This window comes from Neodiprion virginianus, chromosome 4 (assembly GCF_021901495.1).
Source record: "Neodiprion virginianus isolate iyNeoVirg1 chromosome 4, iyNeoVirg1.1, whole genome shotgun sequence".
Taxonomy (NCBI): Eukaryota; Metazoa; Arthropoda; class Insecta; order Hymenoptera; family Diprionidae; genus Neodiprion; species Neodiprion virginianus.
Window position 1 is genome coordinate 22,834,602 of NC_060880.1, and position 22,861 is coordinate 22,857,462.

The 22,861-nt window shown below is 39.5% G+C and overlaps 1 protein-coding gene across 3 annotated transcripts in view; it reads right to left on the reverse strand.

Annotated features, from left to right (window-relative positions):
• Positions 1–21,458: 21,458 nt before the first annotated feature.
• The window catches only part of LOC124302586 (homeobox protein dve-1), a 78,723-nt gene continuing 77,320 nt past the window's right edge, over positions 21,459–22,861 (reverse strand). For all 3 annotated transcript variants that reach the window (XM_046758893.1, XM_046758895.1, XM_046758894.1), the window contains one exon: positions 21,459–21,812. In XM_046758893.1, the coding sequence (XP_046614849.1) occupies positions 21,636–21,812 (177 nt within the window). In that variant the 3' untranslated portion in view covers positions 21,459–21,635. The remainder of the gene's footprint in view (positions 21,813–22,861) is intronic.

Sequence of the window (22,861 nt, forward strand, 5' to 3'; positions counted from 1 at the left end):
CCCATTACTTGTCGCGTGTTACGAACAACGCATGGAATCGAAGTTGCAATTGAAGATAAAAAAACACAGTAACGTTCTCTGTCATTTTCAGCTCTTACAAAATCGGAACTCAATTTTCCTAATTGTACAAAATGTCTTCAAGAATTTTAACGTTCTGATTCGTGAAATATCTTCCACACTCGAGTTAGAAAATTTCGTTATAAAAATTCAGAGCTTTCACGACATCCGACATTAAGGGAAGGAATATCGGGTATATGACGATTCGAATACAGTAGAAATTTTAAGTGTAAAGATGGTTCATTTGACCATTCCGCATAGTCAAATTGACTACTTTCTACCGTGGATGATACGACGTGACTATTGAATCACAGTCACGGAATCCCACTGAAGATTCTACTTAAAGAATGCTAATTTCAATCGAACAAACCTTTGAGGCCAGGTTTTATCCTGAACGATAGATCACGACGAGAGTTATTGGAGTTATCCTGGGGCTATATCATAGATCGGGGGATCGATATTGTAACGGTGAGAAACAAGGCTAAGCAATCGCGCGGAGATATCTCGTTGAAATTTGAATGGATGTCGGTTGTTTGTGGTTCAGTGCTCCCTTAACAAGATCAGGTTTCGCACATCTGGTGGGTCCCTCGACCTCCCTCGTCATCCCCCGTGGCTGCCTCCGCCGCGACGCCCGCGTCTCAGCATCGCGCGCATTGTCTAATCGTCGCCCGGCTCTCCCGCTCTCAGACGGGACAAATCCGCATTCAAATTCTACGCTAAGTCTCCTCGCATTCCAGCTTCAGGTGTTACAGTGGCAGAATTCAGCCACAGAGAAAAAAAAATAACAAATAAATCAAATAATACTCGCACCGCGCATTCAGTTTATTCGTTCGAGCTTGATCTTCGTACAATTTCACCTCCGGGGGTGGTGATGAATTCCAAAGAAATTCGGCTTCTTTGTTTACGAACTTATGCCCTTTATCGGCACGCTACACAGACGGAGCGAGTATAAGATACGAATATTCGCGAAATCTGGGCTTGAGAAATAAAACTTTCAAATACCAGTGAAATTGATTGCAGGTTTTATACGAACGTGGAAAAAATATCACAAATAAAACGTATCGGAACAATTTAACTGTGGAATTGATCGGTTAAAAAAAAAAAAAAAAAACAAACAATTCAAAATAAAATCAATGTTTGGCTCAAAATTTGATAAAGCTTTTTAGTGCACAATTGTATAAAAAAATATATATATTACCAGTGATCGTAATAAAATAGAGTATTAAGACGTGACTAGATTTTCTGGTTACAGTTACAAAACTGATTTTCATCTTGTACCTGGAACAGTAATTTTTGAGTTACGTCAAAAAATGAATGTACATAGTTACAAGGACTGGTAGAATAATCGCGACTAGAAACTTCTGCCGTCGCAAGAAAATTGATGCACATTTTTTAGCTACAAGAGTTATCCTCTTTTTCCCTGAACTTTTTGGGCTGATCGCGGCGAGCAAGGGGAACTGTGCAAGCGAATGTTACATTCGCATTTAAGTCGTATCAGGGCAATATTTCACGATTTGACTCTGCGGACGACCAAGACGCGACCCGTTTACAGGTTGTATCGAGGCATTACCTCGTAATGCCTAACGGATGAGTGTATATTTCAGTCCTATCTTGTACAGCTGTACCTACGATCCTAAAGAGCGTATAAGGAGCCTGAGGATGGCGTATTTCCAAGAGGCGAAACGCCAATCCTAGTCGATGCTTTTTATTGCCTTGATAAGCGGCCGCGGTTCTCTCCTCGCTGCAACTTCTCCGAATGTAATCTTTACGTCTGTCGGCGACGCGCGGACGTCATTCGCGCCTTAACAGATTCACTCCGGCACCTTCGCGAGTTCTCCTTTCTCTATTATTGTCGAAAGATTTCGATCTGGGCCACCCTGCCTCCGCAAGAAAAAAATAAAAAAAAAAAGAAACAGAACACTTAGTCTGCAGTGGTGCAACTTTCAGATTTCTCTCCGCTGGCGATCGTGAGGGAAAAGCACAAATTCCGTTTACAGTGTTCCACGCTTCAGCAAATTTTTTACAACTCTTGATTGAGTCAAGGGTGTACCTAATTTTATTGAAAAATACAATACCGGTGATTTTCTCGACTTTAAACTACATTCGCTCTTACGAAGATCTGCATCGATGAACTGCACAAATGATCAAACAGTTATGATCAATTTTGTGTCTTTTACAAGATTGAAGAGAGCACTTTCAACTGTGACTTCGACAGACTGTTTGGACTCAATTTAATAATTTCGTTGCACAGTTGAGTGTTCAGCAGTAAACAATAATTCTGCAGCGCAATGACGCGATAATTATCTCGCTAAATTAGGGGAAAGCGGTAGCGTGGAGAAAAAAGAAAAAAAGAAAAAAACAAAGAAATAGGAAAATAAAAAAATGGCAACGCAACGCGGGCTAGAATCGCTTCTCCGTCCACCGCGGCATAACAATTTCTGAGCCTGTAGAGTGTTGGGCGAAAATTTCTGTCCTGACTTAAAACCGGAAGTGGACTGTGGAAGGTATAACGAACATTAGCAACGTACCTATATATTCGAGCTGGCGCGTAAACGAGAACGCCGCATCAATGCTCCTCGACGAAGGTTCGTTATAACGACGTTAAATTGTGGTCGACGTGTCCCTGCAAACGAGTACCTACCGAGACTAATCGAGTAGCCGAGTAATCGAGTAATCGAGAGGATGGTGCCCGCGTTCCGCTTCAGAGCCGCCGATTTGTTTGACGGTAAGAGGCGGAGGAGCCTGTTTATACACCTATACATGTCTCCTTCGTGGCACCCAGCGCAGTTTCCACTCGACGATTTTTAACTCGTGAACTGCTTCGCAAAAATTTGACGAATTCCCGTAGTTTAGTTCTCGAAAGAAGTTGGAGGCAAAATTTCACTACATGCACGTAAAATTGATTTTATAATTGTAAATTAGGGTGTTTCGGAAAAAAATAATTTGCGATTTTCCACCCTGACACCTCTGAAAAGTTTGATTGGGTCAAAAAAATGGTTCTGTGAAAAGATCGGCGTTCTACGCTATGTGGAAGATCGAACTCATTTGATTTTTCACTTTTTTTCACACTTTTTTGAATTTGTGAAGCAACACGTTGTAACACTTCAATTATTATTTCTTTCCTAACATTCATATTCAACCTAGACATCACTATCCGTCACACAATAATATATCAACCGGAAATCTAATTTCCCTAAATTGAAAGTTTATATTAAATTTAAACTATTTTATCAAATCGAAATAATAATGAAAAGATCGTCAGATACATTTTTCAAACATCAACTGGAGACTTAATATTACAAGTGTCGGTGTTTTTAGCGATGTAAATTCGATATTACGATTGACGCACCTATAGAATAATAAAAAAAAAAGAAGTTATTCACGATTGTTCATAAATTTAAAAAAATGTATAAAAGTGAAAAATTAACTAAGCCAAAACCTTTCTTTTAACCTAAACAAACTTTTCAGAGGTTGGCATGGTGGAAAGTCGTAAATTATTTTTTTCTGAAACACCCTAATACGTACATAGAAATTTATAAAATCTTTGTACACTCTAACGATATTCTTCGTCAAAATTTATTCGAAATTTGTAAATTTACCGCTTTGTCAGTGCGGTTCAACTCTTCATTTCCTTAACCCTGTAGGAGCTGCGCGTCGCCGGTAACGTAGAAATCTATAATAAAGCGGTCCTCTGGGATATCCGGCCAGATTTATGGGTGGTTAGATCGAACTTCCGGACCCCTCGACAGCTTCGCTGTACCGTCTCAAACCATGCGATATAGTTACGCACTCGCATACATTTCCAAAAGACGTTCAGGATATGCGACCGACATGCTGCACACGTTTTTTAAAATAAAATTACGGTGTACCGTGACACGCGATGCGGATGATTTCGAGTACTAGCGATCAATTAAAATACATTTAAAAAAAGGCAATTTCGTTTTCTCTAATTATTTCGTGAATCCCGAATAAATTCCGATATTTTCATAATTTGATGAAACCGAGTGCCTGAAGAAGTAACGCAAGTGATTACAAAGCGGTCGATTGACGCGATGCTTAAAATACGATTCCAACTCGATACTAGGTCAGTGCTGATTTGAAAGATTGCATCTCAGCCAATATTTTGTGTTAGGTTTCAATAAAACGTCAAAACCTTGAGGCTTTTCGATAACTGTAAAGAATAGCGTAAAAATTTGCAAATCTTACATTAAATCTTGTATTTAAACTTATTGTTAGAAGATTTCAGAATATTTAAGTGAGTGTAAAACGAAAAAAATACATTGCGTCTATTTAGCAGGTAATTTTTAACCTTTCGGCAACACTAATTATATGTATCGAAGAACCTGTTACTAGTTTCACAATATTCAACGTTATCGAAAAACAAACATAAAATATATATTTACAATTTAGTTTTGTACGATCGTTTAAAATACAATATATACAAGAAAAATTAAATCCTGAACAAACATATAGTATATTCCGTCATCTGGGTATCTGCAGAAGTTCTTATATTATATCTATACGTTCTTAAAGTCTGCTTACTTATAAGATTAGAGAGAGAAAGAGAGAGTGTGGGGAAAACTTTTCGTTTGTCTTTACATTAATTAAGACAATCAGCCAAAATCAGAGCATGGCGTATATTATACACCACGTTTAAGATTAGCGTCAACGTCGCCCTGCAACTTGAGAGGGAGAAAAAATTGAAGGAAAAATGTTTTTGTATACGCGGGACGAAAAATAAGCAGACACCGGCACGCGAGATGATCCTGGGGTGGTTTATCTTGGTTAGGGGTTTGGTTTAGGGGTGCCAGTTATTTTCAATTACCCCCTGGCCCCCCTTCTTACACCCCCTCCTCCCCCCCTCTCATCTTACCCCCCTCGTCTCGCGCGGGGGCGTGTAGTAATGTATGCGAGATAAAGGCCGGAGAGGCGCCTCCGCGTAGACTAAGATATTATAGGGAAATGGTATAAGGCATGGAGTTCGGGGGAGGTGCCCATAACTTATCGCAGATTTAAGGCTCTTAGACTTAAGGGACTCTAATAATAATATAGAGCCATTCTTGGTCGTTATAGAATTCGCGCCGGTCGCCTCGCGTACGTGGAAAATCCAGACCCGTGCATACACCTATAACGTTATACCTGCAGCGTCCCTCAGGAACTCAGGAGAACGGCGAGTTCAAACCTCCGATCGGCCAGCGATTTTTTCCACAAATTCGTTTATCTTGCTTGAAATTCTGAGGTCAATGGAAACCGGGGGTTTTCCGACGAATAGAAACGATGCGAAGAGTATGCCTGCGGCCCGTGAAAACCATCGTTAACGAGAATGCAGCATGGGACCAACGGTCTGAATCGAAAGTCACGAGATGGAGAAAGAACTGTTAAAAAGTAACTGATTAAAAATCACAAAAGGTCGAGGCGAGTATAAATCACAGACGAATTACCCGAGCTGGCCGTCTTCGTTGTCGAATGAACTTGTCGTGGTTGAGAAGGTCTTTGCGGAGGAGTAGGATCGAGAGTAGTGACGGTGGTTGAGGTGGCAGCGGCAGTAGGCAGATCGCGGAGGCGTCTGGTCAGATAATGCAAAGACGTTGGGTAGTTTAGGAGATTTAAGACGGTATTCCCGGTAAACAAAAGCCACGATAAATTTCGTAAGTCACAGAATTAATAAAAGATTACACCTCGGTTACCGCGCCGCCGCGAGATAAGACTCGACTCCCCGAGGTCTGGGAGCTAAATCATCGGATATCTTACCCATAATACATAAACCACCCTTCAAGCTTACGAATACATGCGCCTCTCTATGCTATCTCGAAACGTAGCAGCAGCTCGACTCCTGAAAAAGCCACTCCCTCTAAATAACAACTGCCCAACCTTTGTGCCATGAGATATAGTACACCACCTCCTGTCTTCCGCTAACTTTCGCAACGCTCTGCATTCTTTCCTTTTGCTTCTTAATCGTCGCTGCGAAGAACCCGGCGACGAATTTTCCTTCAACCGCGTCGTTTTGACGAATGCGAGGAAAATCCGGTCACAGTTTCAGTCACGCGAATCGTTTTCCGAAGCAATACACGATCGATAGACTGACGGTAACAATCGGGGACATCGATGATCGTTTGGGCTTTATCGAATTCATTTTCAAAGAAGATGCTTGCGAGCATTACTACGGTGAATCCAAATATTCAGAAAGCACGCCGATGTATCGATAACAGATCAATCCTCAAGTGCAAGTTGTTTTTCAATTATTTTCCCCCAAGTTTATCGAGTCCAAGGGGTATGTAAATCCTTTTCGCCGACTCAGCAGCGACCGACACGCGTCCCGTAATCCTGGCGTTCCTGCCCCCGCAGAGTAGGACGGGATCGTCCCAAGGGAAAATGCGAAGGTACAGGAAACGCGTATGCCTGTAAATACGAAAGAGAAGAAGCGTATGGTGTGGGATATACATGTATATATGTACATGTATATACACGAGCAGAAATGTGACATTATTATTGACTTATTATTAGGATAAGACGTTGGGTTCGAGGCAAACACGGGTAGGTATGGATCCCTTATTAATTGGCAGGACACTTTCGTAGAAGCATGGTTCTTGGTGGGGTGAGTTAAGACCGAAAGCTTTGATGTCGGTTAAGGTCCATTTCATACCGGGGACCCCAATTAATTAATTGAGTGGCATAGTTCGATGATGAAACGAGTCTTAGGTTGATAACGCCAATCTGGAGCGGTCGGCCGGACTCTCTTCGTTTACTCTCTTCCTCGGCCTCCCGAATCTTGGCACCGATACATTACGAGGCTAACAGAGTTACTCAGATCCCGCTGGGTCGCCGGGACTTCCCGAGGTATTTGCCCGCCGCTGTGACCTGTTTGAGGAGGAGCATGCATTGCCCGAAGATATCCCCCCCCCCCACCCCGTTTACCTCGGATTCTCCTTTCCCCCAACCTTTACCCTCGGAGCTTCCAACGAACGGGGTTGCCTTTTCGCTTTTCCGGCGGTGAGACGTCGCACGTAAGCATCGAACCCTTCTTTTTCTTCTTTACGCTTTCACGGTATTACTTACAATCCTCTTCCCTCAGATTCATCCCAATTTGACAGAGAGGGTATAACGAACTCTGACGAATATGAAACCCCTTGAAACCAACATTGAGTACAAAGACTGCACTTGGTCATTCAGCGAAGTTTGTTCAATTTGTATTTAGTGGTTGGTAAGATAAGTTTACCTGCTACAGTTTTTGATCAGTGACGCATTTTTTTGCAACTATTACGTTCATAATTCAATTGATTTGAAAAATTATGGCTTCTGTGGTAGAAAAACGAATGATTACAATATTGAAAGGAATCTTCTCTGAAGGTACTAGCAGCTTTATAGTGGAGTGCAACCGCACGTATAAAATATCTACGTTATAGGTTTGGAACGACAAATTTTTTGCTCGACGAAGAGAAGAATTGAGAACAATAATTTTCTAGCGATTATCACATATGTGCTACATCGATTTCAACTACATCTGGATACAATCTTGCGAAGATTTACAATGAGATCCATTGGAATCCCAATGAAATTCCATTAAATCTGACTAAAAAGTCGTTCCAAAATCTTCTGATTATCGTTGAATACCGTGTTAATTAGTCTAGCAAAATGCTATACAATTTTTCAAATTCCCGTCAAATTCTGTAACGGCTATGAAAGAATTTTGTAATATTCCATGATGTCTCATAAAATCCTGAAGTAACATATCATAATACAATCTTTGGTAAATCTATAAATTACCATGAAATCATTGAAATCTTTAGATAACCGGCGTACCCAATTTTTGGAACCATTAAATCCTAAAATTTGACTCGGCAAGCTATGATTTGTCAGTTTTGCTCTATGATTTTTGGAGCTCATCAAACATCAACGAATGTATTCCGCATACTTTTTGATCCTGTTATTAAAATAACTCGAAACCCGATGTACCGATCGAGTCCAAAAATAAGTAAATCCCACTTTATCAGGCCGAAAATCCGTTGATCCGTTATCGAGCTATCGTCGGAGAAAAACTGATTTGACAAAACGCGCCAAGACGCCGTTCCAAAAATGTTGGAGATTATTTTTCAGGCCTGGAAACGTCAGGATACAGAAAAAGTCCGACGTTTCACTTTCGCGGCGATTACAACAACTTCCTTTATTCACTTTTTTGGTAAGTTAAAAAGTTGGGAGAAGTAAATGCGCAAGATATCTACATCTAGGCGGTCGGGTACGGGTTAAGCCTCCGGTATTAAGACACCGGGTGTAAGAAGGCGCGGATACGAAACGCCCGGCGGTCGCAGGTGATCTATGGCGGGATTACCGGCGGCGGTATTTCTTCATAACCGTTTCTGCTTCTCCCTCCGCGGTTCGTTCGCTTCGCTCGCTCGTTCGCTCTTCCCGCCGCCCCTGCTTCGCGGGGGGGTTGTATCTTAATAACATTCATGAGCTCAGATATACTTGCTAGATTTATTGCTCCCGCTCCGAGAGCAAACCTCTATCCCTGCAGCGCCGCCTCCAGGCGCCGGCGAAGACGTCCCGCCAGCGAAACAACCTCTTGGAAGGCCGAAAGAAGAACCGCGGCCTTGAGCTTTTCATCGGCCAGGACGAAGTCAAGGGGGATGGAAACTAAGAAAAATTTCAGTTTGTCGGACATTTTTTCCTCGTGGTCACTGTACGGTATCTAGTTAATTATTTTCAATTTTTACCTTGACCGAAAAATATATTGTTCTTGGGATAAACGATGAGATTTAGTTTTTTTCTTGTAGGTCTAACCGGAAAATCTATATAATCCTTTTCAAATTTCAACAATATTCAACACTATTATCTTGAATAATACTTGTTATACTGTAATATTCGACTAAATATAATAATAAACGAAATTTTTTCAAGATCTAACGATCAATTTTTCCCTCTCACAAGATTTTCCATGCTTCTAATTAGTATACTGCAGTAGGCAGACGATTTGTTTGTGACAAAATTAATTAACGCAATCTAATTGCGTTTCATCAATTTTTTAAATTCAGTAAGAAAGATAAACGAAATTCTGATTGTATAATGTGAAGGCTGGATCGGATGGATCGTCCGAAGGACCAGACTAAGTCTTTGCGAAGAAAACATATATTTGAAAGATAATTATAATAAATAAAGTAAGATAAGAAAATTAATTGAAACTAGAAGAATAATCGCGGTATTGTAACGTGAGTAGCTCTGTATCGGAAGGATTTGAAAGGTAAAGAAACAGTGTTAATTCGCTGTTCATTATGGAGGTTTTTCCAGAAATGCAGGCACAAGTTGGGTTTCTCAAAATTGATCAGACAACGTATCCAGAATTAAAAAAAGGGACACACAAAATGTTTTTAATGATTGTAAACGAACGCGTCGTTTGGAGGAAATAGCGCGAACAAGGTGCAGTGATGTAAAAGAAGGGTACTCGTTGTCAACCTGTTATTTAACCAAGATACGGCGTTTTCAACTCGGCGCTGGTCAAACGAGAAGTGAGAGTCGCTCCGCGGGGGCGGTTTTATAAGAAGTGGTTGGTCGTATCATCGAGCGTTCACCAGTCGCTCGATGACCTCACAATTCTAGGAATAACGACTGACAGATTCTCTTCTCCCTTGCCGAATTTTACTCTTCGGTAATCAATTGTTAATTATTATAGGTGGGAGTGAATTCGATAGTGTAAATTTATACGTACAGAATTTATTAGTTTAATTATAATAAAGTAACATATAACTGTAAGGTTACTAAACGCTGATAATTGTTTTGAGCCGAGTTGCGAAGACCAAAGCACGGGGAGCTTGTAAAAACCTTCCGAATTATAACTGAAGAAAAAAATAAAGCTTGTCGTTCCAAGGTTACGGGGATCAGGGTGAGTTCGGTTTGACAAATCGGTGAAATGGATATTTACTTTCTGAAGAAATAAGAGTAACGAATAATTTTTGTAAATATGATAATGATGATCGAGAAGAGTAGTAGAAAGTGATCGTGAAATCATATGAAGACACCAAATGAACTTTTTTGCATTTTAAATACAAGCAAAAGTGTATGAGATTTGAAAAATAGTTATCTCGATTCAGTTGAGATAAAAAAACGTCTGTTCTCTTTAGGTATATTGTATAGAAACGCTGTCGAGCAATCTTTGAATTTAACGTAATCGATTAAACGTTGGTAGCGTGGGTTGAGGTTCTCCTGTTTATAAATCGGGGTAGAAAGATGCAGGCTTTTATCTGTTATCAATTGAGTTTCACCCTACCAAGCTGCCATCCTCCAGCTTCCCTACAGAACCGTCGACGAGCTGTGTTTCGATATTTATGGTCTTCTGTATATTACATATCAGCCCAGCGACTCCCTCCCACCGAATATTTTCTAACGCAGATTTCTTCCAGCGAGCATAAGCAATGAAGGGTAAACGGTACGCGAAACCCTTTGCGAATACCTGCAGAGGCCTCCTTCCGGATAATTTTGACTCCACCGAAATAAAAAATAGTACCCGTATTATTCCAAAAGAAATCAAAAAAAAATTAAAGTAAGAGAATCAGGGCATAAAAATTTTAATCGCTAATAAGAATTTATTACCGTAATTCACAATTCGATGGTTTATAATCGTGAGATTGAAAATTGAATCAGATGAAATTTTACTCTCTATGTTTCTAGGAAAGTTGTAGAATTATTTTCAATTTTATCAGCGACAATGAGAAAACATCTAACGTAACGAACTTTTTTACGAATACCAATGTTTCAAGTTATTTGAACCGCAATGAAGTCTAGAAAAAACTTATCCGCAGGAGACAACTTTTTTCGTACGTGAAAGAAATTCTGAGGAATCGAAGAAAAATCAACACAAAAATTACAGAATCTCTATGATTATTCCTGCTGGGTATCAGTCAACGATAATCGGAATATTTTGTTTCTGCATCAAGTGAACGATACCGAATCCCAAGAATTCGTTTTCGAGATGACTTATCTCTCGGACTACAAGTATCAGATGTTCCGATACCACGGAACAAGTCGATTGTATTCCTGTGAAATTTTAGTCGAATGAAAAAAAGCATTCAAGCGTGTTTCGGAACCGGTTAGCCTTACCATAAAGGATTGAGCTTGAACGACTTTCACTTTCCGATGTCAAAGTGGGATCTCGAAACAAAGAACATTAAAATTGCTCTCGTACAGTCTAGGCTCGACTTTATACAGCCGGGATCCTCTAGGATCCTAGCGGCTTTTTCTCCCCCCTGAAAGCCAGAAGAAGTCGGCCGGTGCTGGCCAGCGTCGAAGGGGGTGCGAAAGCACCGCGACTCCTGCACGTAGGTGAGAACGAGTCGCGTGGGTGTTGGTATAAGCTGCCCGAGAGCGGCGCAAGGCAATACAGATTTATGTAAGTATTTAGCGCGGGCTCTTTGCTTTATCGCAAACCACCCAGCCAAGACGCTCCGTATTAATATACTATACAATCTCCGTCTCTCTCGCTCTCTCTCTCTCTCTCTCTCTGTCAAACATTTTCCAGAGAATGCGACCAAAGGCACTGTCTTCCGGGTAAAATGTCCGCGATTCGGTTTTCGGATTCATCCAAAATCACGCTGCCTAAACTGATCGCTGAAAAAAATCCTGAGTTGGAATTAAAAGGGGGCAAAGAAAAACAAACAAAATCGTACCGTTTATACATCTCGTAATTATTATTCTTTCTTTTTTTTTTTTGATTTGTCGCTTCTTCGGTTTCATTGTTAGATCTCCACGTTTTGAAGTTTAGAGAATCGGTCCCGATCATTTTTTATTAATGTATAATGTATGTAAGTGTGTGATCAATTTTTTGTCCGACGATTCTCGAGAACGAGTTACCGGATTTCAATAATTTTCCTCTCAATCGAAGCGGTTTTTACATGTTTAGAACTAACTAGATTATAGATTTGTTTAGCTCGGTACATTTTCGATTATTTAAATAACGAAATTTTTAAAAAACAAATAAAAATGACGATAGCTTGAGAATGGATGAATGGATTTGAATGAAAATTAGTACCGTGAGATTTTTTGGCTCGCTATTCACGAATCTAAGGTCAGATTTGCAAAATTTAAATTTGGCGTATTCAATAAACTGAAAATAACCACTAAGAACATTTGGATTTTGATGAAAATTGACACTCGTCAGTTTATTATTTATATTTAGAATGTCGATCAAATATGGTGGAAAAAAATTCAACAATGATTTGATTTTAATAGAAATCCGTTAGCGGAGGTTTTTTGGTCACCGATAACGAATCCAAGGTTAGACTTCAAAAATTTTTAATGGAGGATCCATTATAGAGGTTCGAAATAAAAAAGTCGTAATATTTTCACGTAATATATGGTATTTAAGGGCATTAAAATCGTTAAACACGAATCTGAATTTGTAGTTCTAAATTCGAATGGTATAGTATTCTTTTTTTTTTTTTTTTTTCTCTACGAACTTCGAACCTGTGGTTTATTTAATGATATTTCAGCGAAGCAAGACTTTATGTAACACGTCAAACTAGTTCCCCGGGTTTTCATCCGTTAAAAAAAGTCGCGAGAAGAAATTTGATACATCCCGTCACCCCGTAAATAGAAGGAAAGAAAATTTGTAGAGGATCGAGTATAAGAAATATGTTCCGTGGGTGCACGCTGAGAAGAGACTTTAACGTTGAAGCCTAGCAAAGACAAAAATCCTTTCCATACTGCCGGAGTTTGGCGATATGATGAGGTTGAAAATTTATCTTCCCGAGGACGAGAGAATGCACGGTGAGTTTCGACGCCTAGTATTAAAGTAAGAAGGCGTTTATAAGGAAGTGTCCACGTCTTAATCTTAGACGCATTGCCTCGAGATCCTTCAGACACTCATCCTCCAGAATTAAATGAGATGCGGCCTACTCTTCTCGCTTAAATCCCATAACGTTGAATAAACATGCGCGAGGTTCCAAAGAGAGCCTGCGTACAGAAACCCCGGTAAGAATTATGTTCGCAATATCTTACGGGGCCAAAATGCCACGTGAGTTACGAATGATGTGATATGGGAAGTATTAGATAAAAACTTGGTCTCCTTCGTTATATATGCGATGTAATACATGTACATTGGTTTGCGTATACGCAATAAATATTGCGGGACTCGCCTTGTCAAGTGTAGGTCACTTTATCGCATCATTTTTTAAAGGGAGAAGAAACAAAAAAAAAATCAAAGAAACGGGAGTATTTTTAAGCTTAGAAATTTCGGAAAAAAATCTGAGAGGTTATTCCCAACGGAAATTGATTAGAAAAAAAAACTTAGCTATAGCCGATAAACTGAAAATAATCGATGGATCAATTAATCGAGTCCGAAAAAATAATCGAACATGACTCGATTGAATCGGTAAATATTAATCGATTACTCGATTAGTTTGTATTTATTTGAAACGGTGCGTATGAAATAAAAATTTAGTAAATTTCAATACGTAGTCTTAATAACGGAAAAGTTTTTTCATAATTTATAGTTTCATTTAAAGTATTTTTCAATTTCAGGTGAAAATATTCATTCATCTTTCACTGATTATATCAAAAAGGTACCGGGTAAGTAAGACAATGATGATAATTGATGCTTCAATCGCATAAATTCATATCGCACTGCACCCGTTCATGGGAGTAAAAAACAAAAACCGATTGCGAGAAAAAATAATCAATTACACTCGATTAACCGGGAAAAAGTAATCGATTATTTTTCGTCATTCTTACAGCGTGGCTCAATGCTCGGTATCTCTACGGCTAGGTGCTTGTCCAAGTGTATCATCACATACGTAACTACGGCTGCGTCCCGAGACAAGAAGGATTCTGTTTGACGAACCGTAAGAGAGCTAAAAGCCATAGGTAGCGTATATATCGTCCCCCGAAGGGCTTAAGACGTATAGTATTTTCGTTGATCCCCCGTCGAGAGCTCCCTAATCAATACCACGTCCGCTTTTCCTCAAATATTTCTTTTCTACACATGTATGTTACACGTAAGGTATAGGATATGAGGTATTTGAGATATATCGGAACGAGCTTAGCTTGACAGTGGCCAGATCGCACGATTCCTAACCGCAATTTGATGTCTCCCCCATCCTCAAGGATCCCAATCAAATTACTTGATGGAATTTCGTGCGGGTTATGGGTTACGTATAATCTGCAGCGGTCTGCCTCTCCGAATTCTTTCTTCGTTACGTTCGTTGGAAAAAAGGTGATTTCTGGCTCATCGCTACAGGGATAAATCTGCACTGATTTCTACAAATGATTATCAATTTTCATCGTAAATTTACCTCTCGCAATGCATTTTTTTTCGAAACCGGATTAATCTCAGTTTTTAATTTTTCAGACAACCTGATCTTCGGCAAAATAGATACTGATTATTTCAGATCGTCGAAAACTTGAAAAATGGAAACACTTTACCAAGCTACCTATGTTCTTTCTATTTCCAAGAATCGTAAAAATTCGCTGTCTTAGCTGGATTTTTTTACCACAGAATTTTACGAACCACTGTCAAATTTACTACGAAACAGTGAAATCTGAGTAAATATTTATGCCGTTGTTCATACTAGATTAATAATTTTTAAATCTCAAACGAATCTTTGCTTGTTCTAACAGAGATATGTATATTCCGAATAAAATTGTCTCTGTAAAAGTTAATCAGAACTTCAAATTGTTGGATACTTGCTGACGATTACTGAAATGAAAATGTTGTTCATTTTTTTTTTTTCTTGTTTTTCTTCATTTGCTTAACGATACTTCGCGTAACAAGCCACGAATCTTGCAATTGTATAAATCCTTCGCGGCAACTTGATTCGTACGAAATAATAAAGTAAATTTTCCCCCAAAATCGTTTTTCACCTTCAAACACCTTCGGGTATATATTTGAAATTGGAGAAAGTCGGAAAAATTCCGCAGCCTGTATTGTCATAAAACAATAAATTCGCAGCTTTACCGAGTCAATTAATCTCCTCCTAATTTTGAGTTTTATAAAAAATAAGTATATAACAAACAACCCGAGGGTGACTCGTGTCGATTTTCGGATCGGATTAGGGTGCAAAATCGCAGTAAGACGATCGGAAATTGTCTATAAATAAAGCGGACCGAGCTATATACGCACGTATATAAATCTTTGGGAGTATTTTCGTTAGGACGTAATAACTAGCGGAGAGAATAGGCGATCTTAATGCTATCTTAAGCCCCGGTTACACCATAAATTATGTATCGCTCGGGCGTAAGATGCTGAGATCCTGGGAGCACCTGCTGTACCCTCCGTTCCTTCCTCCCGCCAGCCCTTCTTACCGCGGTAGCGCCGCGACGCTCGGCGTCTTAGGGAACTCTGGGGTCCCTAAATTTTCTCCCAGTCTATAAGGGTTAAGGAATTAACTGGTTATAGATACAGGTTACGGTTCGGAAGCTTAATAACGCAACCCAGCGGACGATCCTTCGGCCGAGGGGAAGGGAGGGGGGCCTAAGTTGTTGTCCTTAGCGGAAGCCATTACAAGGATTTCTTTTATTTACGGTTGCCGGCACTGCCCGAGGGCCTCACGCCTCTCTCTCTCTCTCTCTCTCTCTCTCTCTCGCCCTTTTGCCACTTCTTCCGCGCACTACCCCAAGGCTAAGTGTTCTAATCTTCCCTGCTTAGTTTCCTCGATAGATCTTGGCCAATGTGAAACCTGCGCGATTAAGTAGACGCTTAACCGCTTAGCGATGGCTCTTATAATAACGTTGCACGACCCGCTATAGATCAATTAACCTTTATTTGTCGGAGCTAGAATCTTTACCAGATTCTTTTGCCTTCGGATCTGATCCTTTAATAGTCGTCGTCGAGTGACTAATTGCAAAAGAAGAAAACCTTGAGAACGTAAAATATTTTACAGCTATCGTATACGTTCTCACGCCGCGCCGGCAATTTGAATGAAATTTTAGTTTGCTTCGATTATCATTTGGTTATAATTACCAGTGGAAAAAAAGTTATTCTTTCGAAAACGGTAAGGTAATGTCTGGTCATTCTTTTGCGAATTGGATCAAATTTTATATTTTTGTCAGTGCACCCTGTGGATGAATAATCATCTTTTCATGTGAGAAAAATCGTTTCGGTAAATTTGTGGAAATTAATCTGTTAAATAAAATGAACCGTCGTAAAAAGAAATTTAACGAATCAGCTATACTTTTATCAATTGTGAATCGATTTGAAATTTAGCTTCGTTTATAATTCCTATGTGTTCATAATTTTAGAAATACTCGGCGTACAACTGATTCGTGATAAATTAGTAAGAAGTGTCGATTTTTGGACAGTCAGCCTCCTTAACTATATTCACTAATTACAAGATTTAGAATATCTCAAATTTAAAACTTGTTAGACTAATACTCTTGAAAAATATAATTGAACGTGATTTTTCGCAATCGACAAAAACGGGACGAAAATGCTAAACTGTTCCACACTATTTCTAATGAATAGATTTTTTATTTTTGTATTTTACAATTAGATAGACGATTTGATGTACCGAAAAATGTGTTTTCTTGATTGAATTTTCATGTGAAACTAGTAAATATTTCGCTCAGGAAATAAATAGTTTTTCGTCTTTTATTTCGATCCGTAAATGAGAATTTCACCGAAGTCGTTACACCTAAGCAGTGATTTTATTCTACCGTAAACCAATGAAAAAAAAAAAATGTACCTCCATACAATCCTGCATAAGAGTCATCGTACATCAGTCGCAATTGATATAAAACAAAAATATTCATACCTCTCAAAAACACGTTGTAATCCAGCAATTTGTCAGCAAGTGAGTCACTGGAAGATTCGTTCATTGCCAAGGTCGAAAGTCCAACATTTTTAAAACCACATAATTTTATAAAGTTTTTTTATTCAAGCGGCACGGAAAAAATCGGATCCGAATAGAATATCCGCGCACTCAGCCAGAAGCGTAAAAGTAAACGGCGATAAATTAATTACTGCAGTTATCGAGGCGACTTCTAGTCTCCTCGTCGTTTGGTAAGTTCATCCCCGCAATGGCCGAAGGAAATCTTCTCTTATGGCTCATTAATTTCAATCGTCCGTGGCCTTTGGCGACTTTAGCCTCGAGTCGTAATTTTTAGTATAGCGTACCTCGGGGTAGGATTAAAGAATAAGATGAGGCGGAGTTCATTTATACGATCGGCAGCCAGCGTTCTTCTTCCCTCCCTTATTCGCCGCCTCCGTAGTCGACAACCCGAGCTGCCTCCCGTCCCCCGATCTACAAAGATTATGAAGCCAATCCCGTGGCTAATTTGCGAGGCCTTAAGCTCCCGCCGACCGTTTTTCTTACCTCGTCTTCAAATTCGCCAACTTTTCAGCCCGGCAGTCGCGATGCGCTCCCCGTTTTTTTATGTTTTTTTTTTTTCTTTTTTTAATTCTTTTTTTTCCTCCATATTCCGGCTCACAAGTTTTTAACTCGATGATCAAGAGTAACTTGCCAACAGCGATATCAAATACCGGTGAAGTGGATTAAATCTCTGGATAAAGAAATACGACGCCGTAACTACAAAGAAATTTCTATTCGAGTGTTAAAATTAAAAATAAAAAAAAAAAAAAAAACGAAACACTGTAAAAGTTTAATTCCAAATAGGAACATTATCGGGGCTTGCATAAACGAATCGTGATTGTTTTGTTAACTATTGTTAATCATTGTTAACCGTGATCAAACGCTAAGTATAGTATGTATACACGAAAACATTGTAACACAGATAAACAGGATCACCATTACTTGTTCACATCACGAATCGTGCAGGAGTTACTGCTCCACGTGCGTATAATACAACTTTATTTTCGTCGACCGATCCGTTTCGCGGTTGGCTTAAGACTGATCTACCGAGTCTTACCATTACCGGTACAAGTTTGAGCAAAACAAAAACAATCACGACAACGACGTAGTAGTTCACTGACACAAGTTTTCATCCGTGTTTACATCTTATACGCGCGCGTGTGTGTGAGTTGTGTGATTGTAGGTTCCGAAAATCTCCGTCCAGTGTCACCTCGTAAAGCTGTTAATTTTGAAAATCGTCATATTCGAATTAAACGACTTCCTGCACGGAATACACTGTATATTCCTGACTGAAGTTTCGATCGGCGAAAATCGTGAGGTTGATGTAATAGATATGAGAGATCGGTGTGTGTTTGCGACCGATTCTTAGGGGCTCGCAACGCACGTTCATCTGGTGACTCTTGGAACATTCGGTAGGTATAAGGGACATAAGTACATTGTCTGTCTAGGTGCGTCCGGTGTCCGCATGGAATAGAATAGTTCGGTATATCCTAGCTGGCAGATAGCGTAGCGCAGCTTTCTGTATTCACCAACTTTGCTGACAGCTCACCGGATAGGGAGATAAGAACACCCTCTGAATACCGGAGCGCCACAATGCTCCTTTGGAACCACGTGTAGCTCTATCTGGCAGTAAACTCCTCTGTCTCTCTGCCCTCTCTCACCGATGTCACAACCATTTCTTGGCCACTCGCCTTCCGACATTCTATATTTCCACCAAAATCTACCGAACAAAGTTTTCTATCGAAAAATGGTTTCTCCTTTCTTTTTAGAAAATAAAAACTTGAAAGAGGTAAGACAGACAGATGAAAACAATTTCTTAGGCTTAAGGTTAACTAGACACTGTTTTTCGACAAGCCTGATATGGTGAATCTAAATTTGTTTATAGTCTTCCCGGAACAACGATCCTTCGTTACCAAACACCATTAGTATGTGAGCATAGCTGTTGCCATTGATCAAAATGAATTTCAACTAACAAACAGATTCCACCGAACTGCTAGCTCTTCGGGAATGCTTGAAGTCTCTATCTGGCAATGAATGATGTTCATTGATATTCGTGAAATAAGCCTCTTTAACAAGAATCGAAATATATAATTACTTCCGAGCTATGAGGTTGGGATTAAGTTGGTATTATACATCGGCGTACTTAGAATGGAAATAATTCACAATGATATTCCGTGAGCTGCAGAGGTTGTTAAATTAAGCCAAACGTTGGATGACAAATTGAGATCAGATAAAGGGATGATCCCTGGGCTGCTGACTTTTATATTTTTATAAGGCTTTCTTTCCCTATTCCTCTCTCTCTCTCTCTCTCTCTTTTCCCCGTCTCAAACTCAAACCCCTTGCAGGCCGCTCCTCGCCTCTTGCGATAAGCCTGCTTTCTACCCTTGGCGACGTTGACTATGGGGTGGATTTCCTTACGCAGAGAAATTCTCCACTGCTACCAAATTGAATAATTAAGCCCCAATATGCACAGGCCTAAAAACTCCCTCGATGAAACCCTGTATGCATTCGGGACTTCTTACTCCTTTCTGACATTCGTTTGATTGATTTTCAGTGATCTCTCATTCTATCCTTGATTTCCAACGTTTGCGTAGTGTTGTAAGCAATTGTCAGTGATAAACGGAATTGGTTACAAATCTGTAACATCACAATAACGTGTCACTGGAATTGTTTGGAAATCAATAAAAATCAATCGGTAAATTAGGAAGACATATGATAAGATAGACATCAATAGAATTTTCAACAATCGAAACGATTTGGCATCTAGTGCAACATTTTCAACGATTTTCACGATTTCCAAAGCTTGCCAAGCAACTTCTCTACGTGATTTCACGACACTGCAATGGTTTCCAATGATTTTCAATTCTCTTCATTAACGCCTCGTTATTGCAAAGAATATTAGAGCCATTTAAGATTCTCTAACTTTCAATTTGTTATCCGATTGTTAAATTTTTACCTTTCTCGAGTGAATACGGAGCTTTGAAAAATGAAGAAAAATACTCGTCTAGCGGTTCCTGTGTATCGAAATTCGCAACTGGCGCGACGTCTGTACGCGAAATTTGCGTCACCACGCGATATCCTAGAAGAAGATAAGAGGTTCAGCACAGTATTAAGGTAAGTTAGACTCAATGTTTTGTGTATGAAAGGAAGCCCCGGATCCTTGTAAGACGTTTTAATTGGACAAATCCGCCTATCCTCATTAAATCCAGGACCACTCTCGCCCCTATTCGGCTCCATCCCTCTCTGCGTGTGTACCATAAAGGACAATCATATCCTCTCATCTTTGTGTTATTCCTGCTTACTCGGAATTCTGAAACGAGTATTATATCTGTATACGGCAAACCAGCGCTATCCCTTATATCGAAGGATTTGTTTTTGCCTCTGTGATCTCTCGATCAGCGTGGAACGGCTCTCCGCGTCTGAACCGGCTTTTCGAAAAACTTTCTCAACTTTTCGCTACTTCGGCCACGTCGTCATCATCATTATTATCGTCGTGTCTCCCTCCTTGTTGTTGTCCTTCGTTATTTTCCGGGGATGATTGTACAGACGGCTGCAGCTTATACAGGGTAAGCCGAATTACCCATATTTCAACGACTAGAAGAGACAGAAGCCTGAGCTCCGTTCAAACCCGGTTTCATCGATTCGAACACCGTCCCGGAGCTTTACACAAATTTCAACCTCGACGGGGAGACATCATATTTCTACTCCCGCACGGCATCGGCGAACTCTTTTTATCCGATTAGCAACAATCCCTAATTTCCACCACGCAACGCGAATTCCACGTACGAACCGAATCCTGACAAATGAATAGCGAAGGAAACACTGATCCTTTCGTCTCCCGTCCCTAAATCCAAAAATACAAATAAACAAACATTTCACCCCGACAAATGTCCCCTCATCCCGACGAATTTAAACCAAACCACAGGTAAAATTGTCTACAATTAATTTTTTTTTCACTCAATTTTTATTTTATTTTTTTTCTTGCCTCAATTGGGATTCAAACGCCGCCTCCGCGCAAACTGAGAAATTTTTTCGAACAACGCGCGTGCGGTAATTTTCGATTTCATAGCGCTTTCGGTTAACAGTTTGGAGCCAAGTTCTGCCTAGACGATACGCAATTCAATTCCCTATTGTGCAGCTTGAGTTAGGTTCTACACGTGGTGACAGCGTCCGGAGGTGTTATCTTAGCCGAATGTAGGAGATATCGGAGGACAAGCGAAACACCCGCACGCCGATAGTTTCCACGCCATTAGACTTGGGGTGTTGATCAAGAGAACGAGCCGCCACCTTCTTCTTCCATTCAACTACTTACGAATGATCTTCCCGATATTCGTATCACAAAGTTCCGAAGATCCTGATATTCCCGTTTAACGTCACGGCGAATGTTTACCACTAATTGCATACAACGCATTACAAATATTTCAGGGTGGAATGAGGTAAAACTTTGGACGAACGCATCCGTGATTGGTATACAGTTTATTTTCTATTATTCTTTTCATCGCATTTGCGTTACGTAATAATAATAATTATAATTATATTAATTGAACGTTTATTTATTTTAAGTTTTTTTTTTCGTTCTCTTTTTAATTACAACGAAGGTACGGTTTTTGGGAAATTTTCAGTTTCTTCTTTCCGTATCGATTAATCAACATTTACGAAATAACAAATGAATCAACAAAGTGTGTTGTTTTTTTTTTCTTTTTTTTTTTGATATTGTTTTTCTTCTTGTTTTTTCATATTATATATAATATCGTAATATACAGTACACGATTAAAATGATCCAATTAACTAATCGGCGTGGTATGGATGCGGTTGCGGGGATTCACCCTCGAACAGAGCCATTTTCAACCGTTTACACTTGGCTCGGCGATTCTTGAACCAAAATTGTACATTCTTCGGCTCCAGACGGGGAAACTTCTGGCGGTACGGCATCCGGTTCAATTCTTCCGTGTATTTTAGTATCAGCTGAAAATTTCGAAAGCCGTTATTGAATCGCGGCGCTGAAAAATTAATAGCTCGAAAATTCTATGAAAGTAGGCAAAACGCGTGATCGACAAAGTTTTTCAGGGGAAAATGTATCGAGAGAAATACAAGTCTAAACAAATTTACCGGGAATGTGTGTTTAAAAAAATTAATCCGTACTTTATTCCGTAATTATATGAAAAATTTGGAAAAATTACAACGATCTTCTGTCTACACCGTGCGTTTTTTGGGTAAAATCTATCGTCAAAAAAAACCAATTGTATAAGTATATTTTATTGATATTGTTGAGGCCACACTTCTCGCAGTAATGCAGCGCGGGTAGTAGGAAGACAAGGGGCCTTCGGATACACGTGTGTTCGTCTAGAAGTTGTCGCAAACGAAATGAGAAAAATAAGTAGTCGACGAAAAAGAGAAATAACCGAAGAAAATTATTACAATAAAGAGGCTGAAAAAACGGACGAAATTAAATCTATAAAATTATATTCCGACTTCGGAGATTGAAGAAATATTTTTATCTTTTGCTCGTTAATTGGGATTTGTTATTTGTTATAAATACATTATTTCTATTATTGCATTTTCTATTGCTGATTGTTTTTTCGCACGTATTGAGAAACTCGGAATTTCGAAACGGAGAATAAAGTTGGGTAAACTTTGCCCTGATGCTTCGGGCGGCCATCACAATCCGTAGTAACGTAAATTAATTTATTTAGTGTCTATCGGATAAAATTTAATTTATTGCCCGCTTGATTCTAGATATTTAAAAAATAACTCAAAGATAAAAATTGTATTTTTCCTTCTTTGGAAATGCATTTCAAAGTTATTTCTAAATGAAATTGTTGAACAAGTAAATAATAGAGACCAGAAAATTGAAAATTATCGAAGCACTTGTATACCAACTAGATATTTTCTTTAATACGAAAGCTGTCATCGCCTCCCCTCAATTAAAAACCTAGAGGATATCGGCTGAATCATAAACCCGAAGAAGATGACGACGATGTGAAGTAGACGAGGCAGAGAATCGATCAGATCTT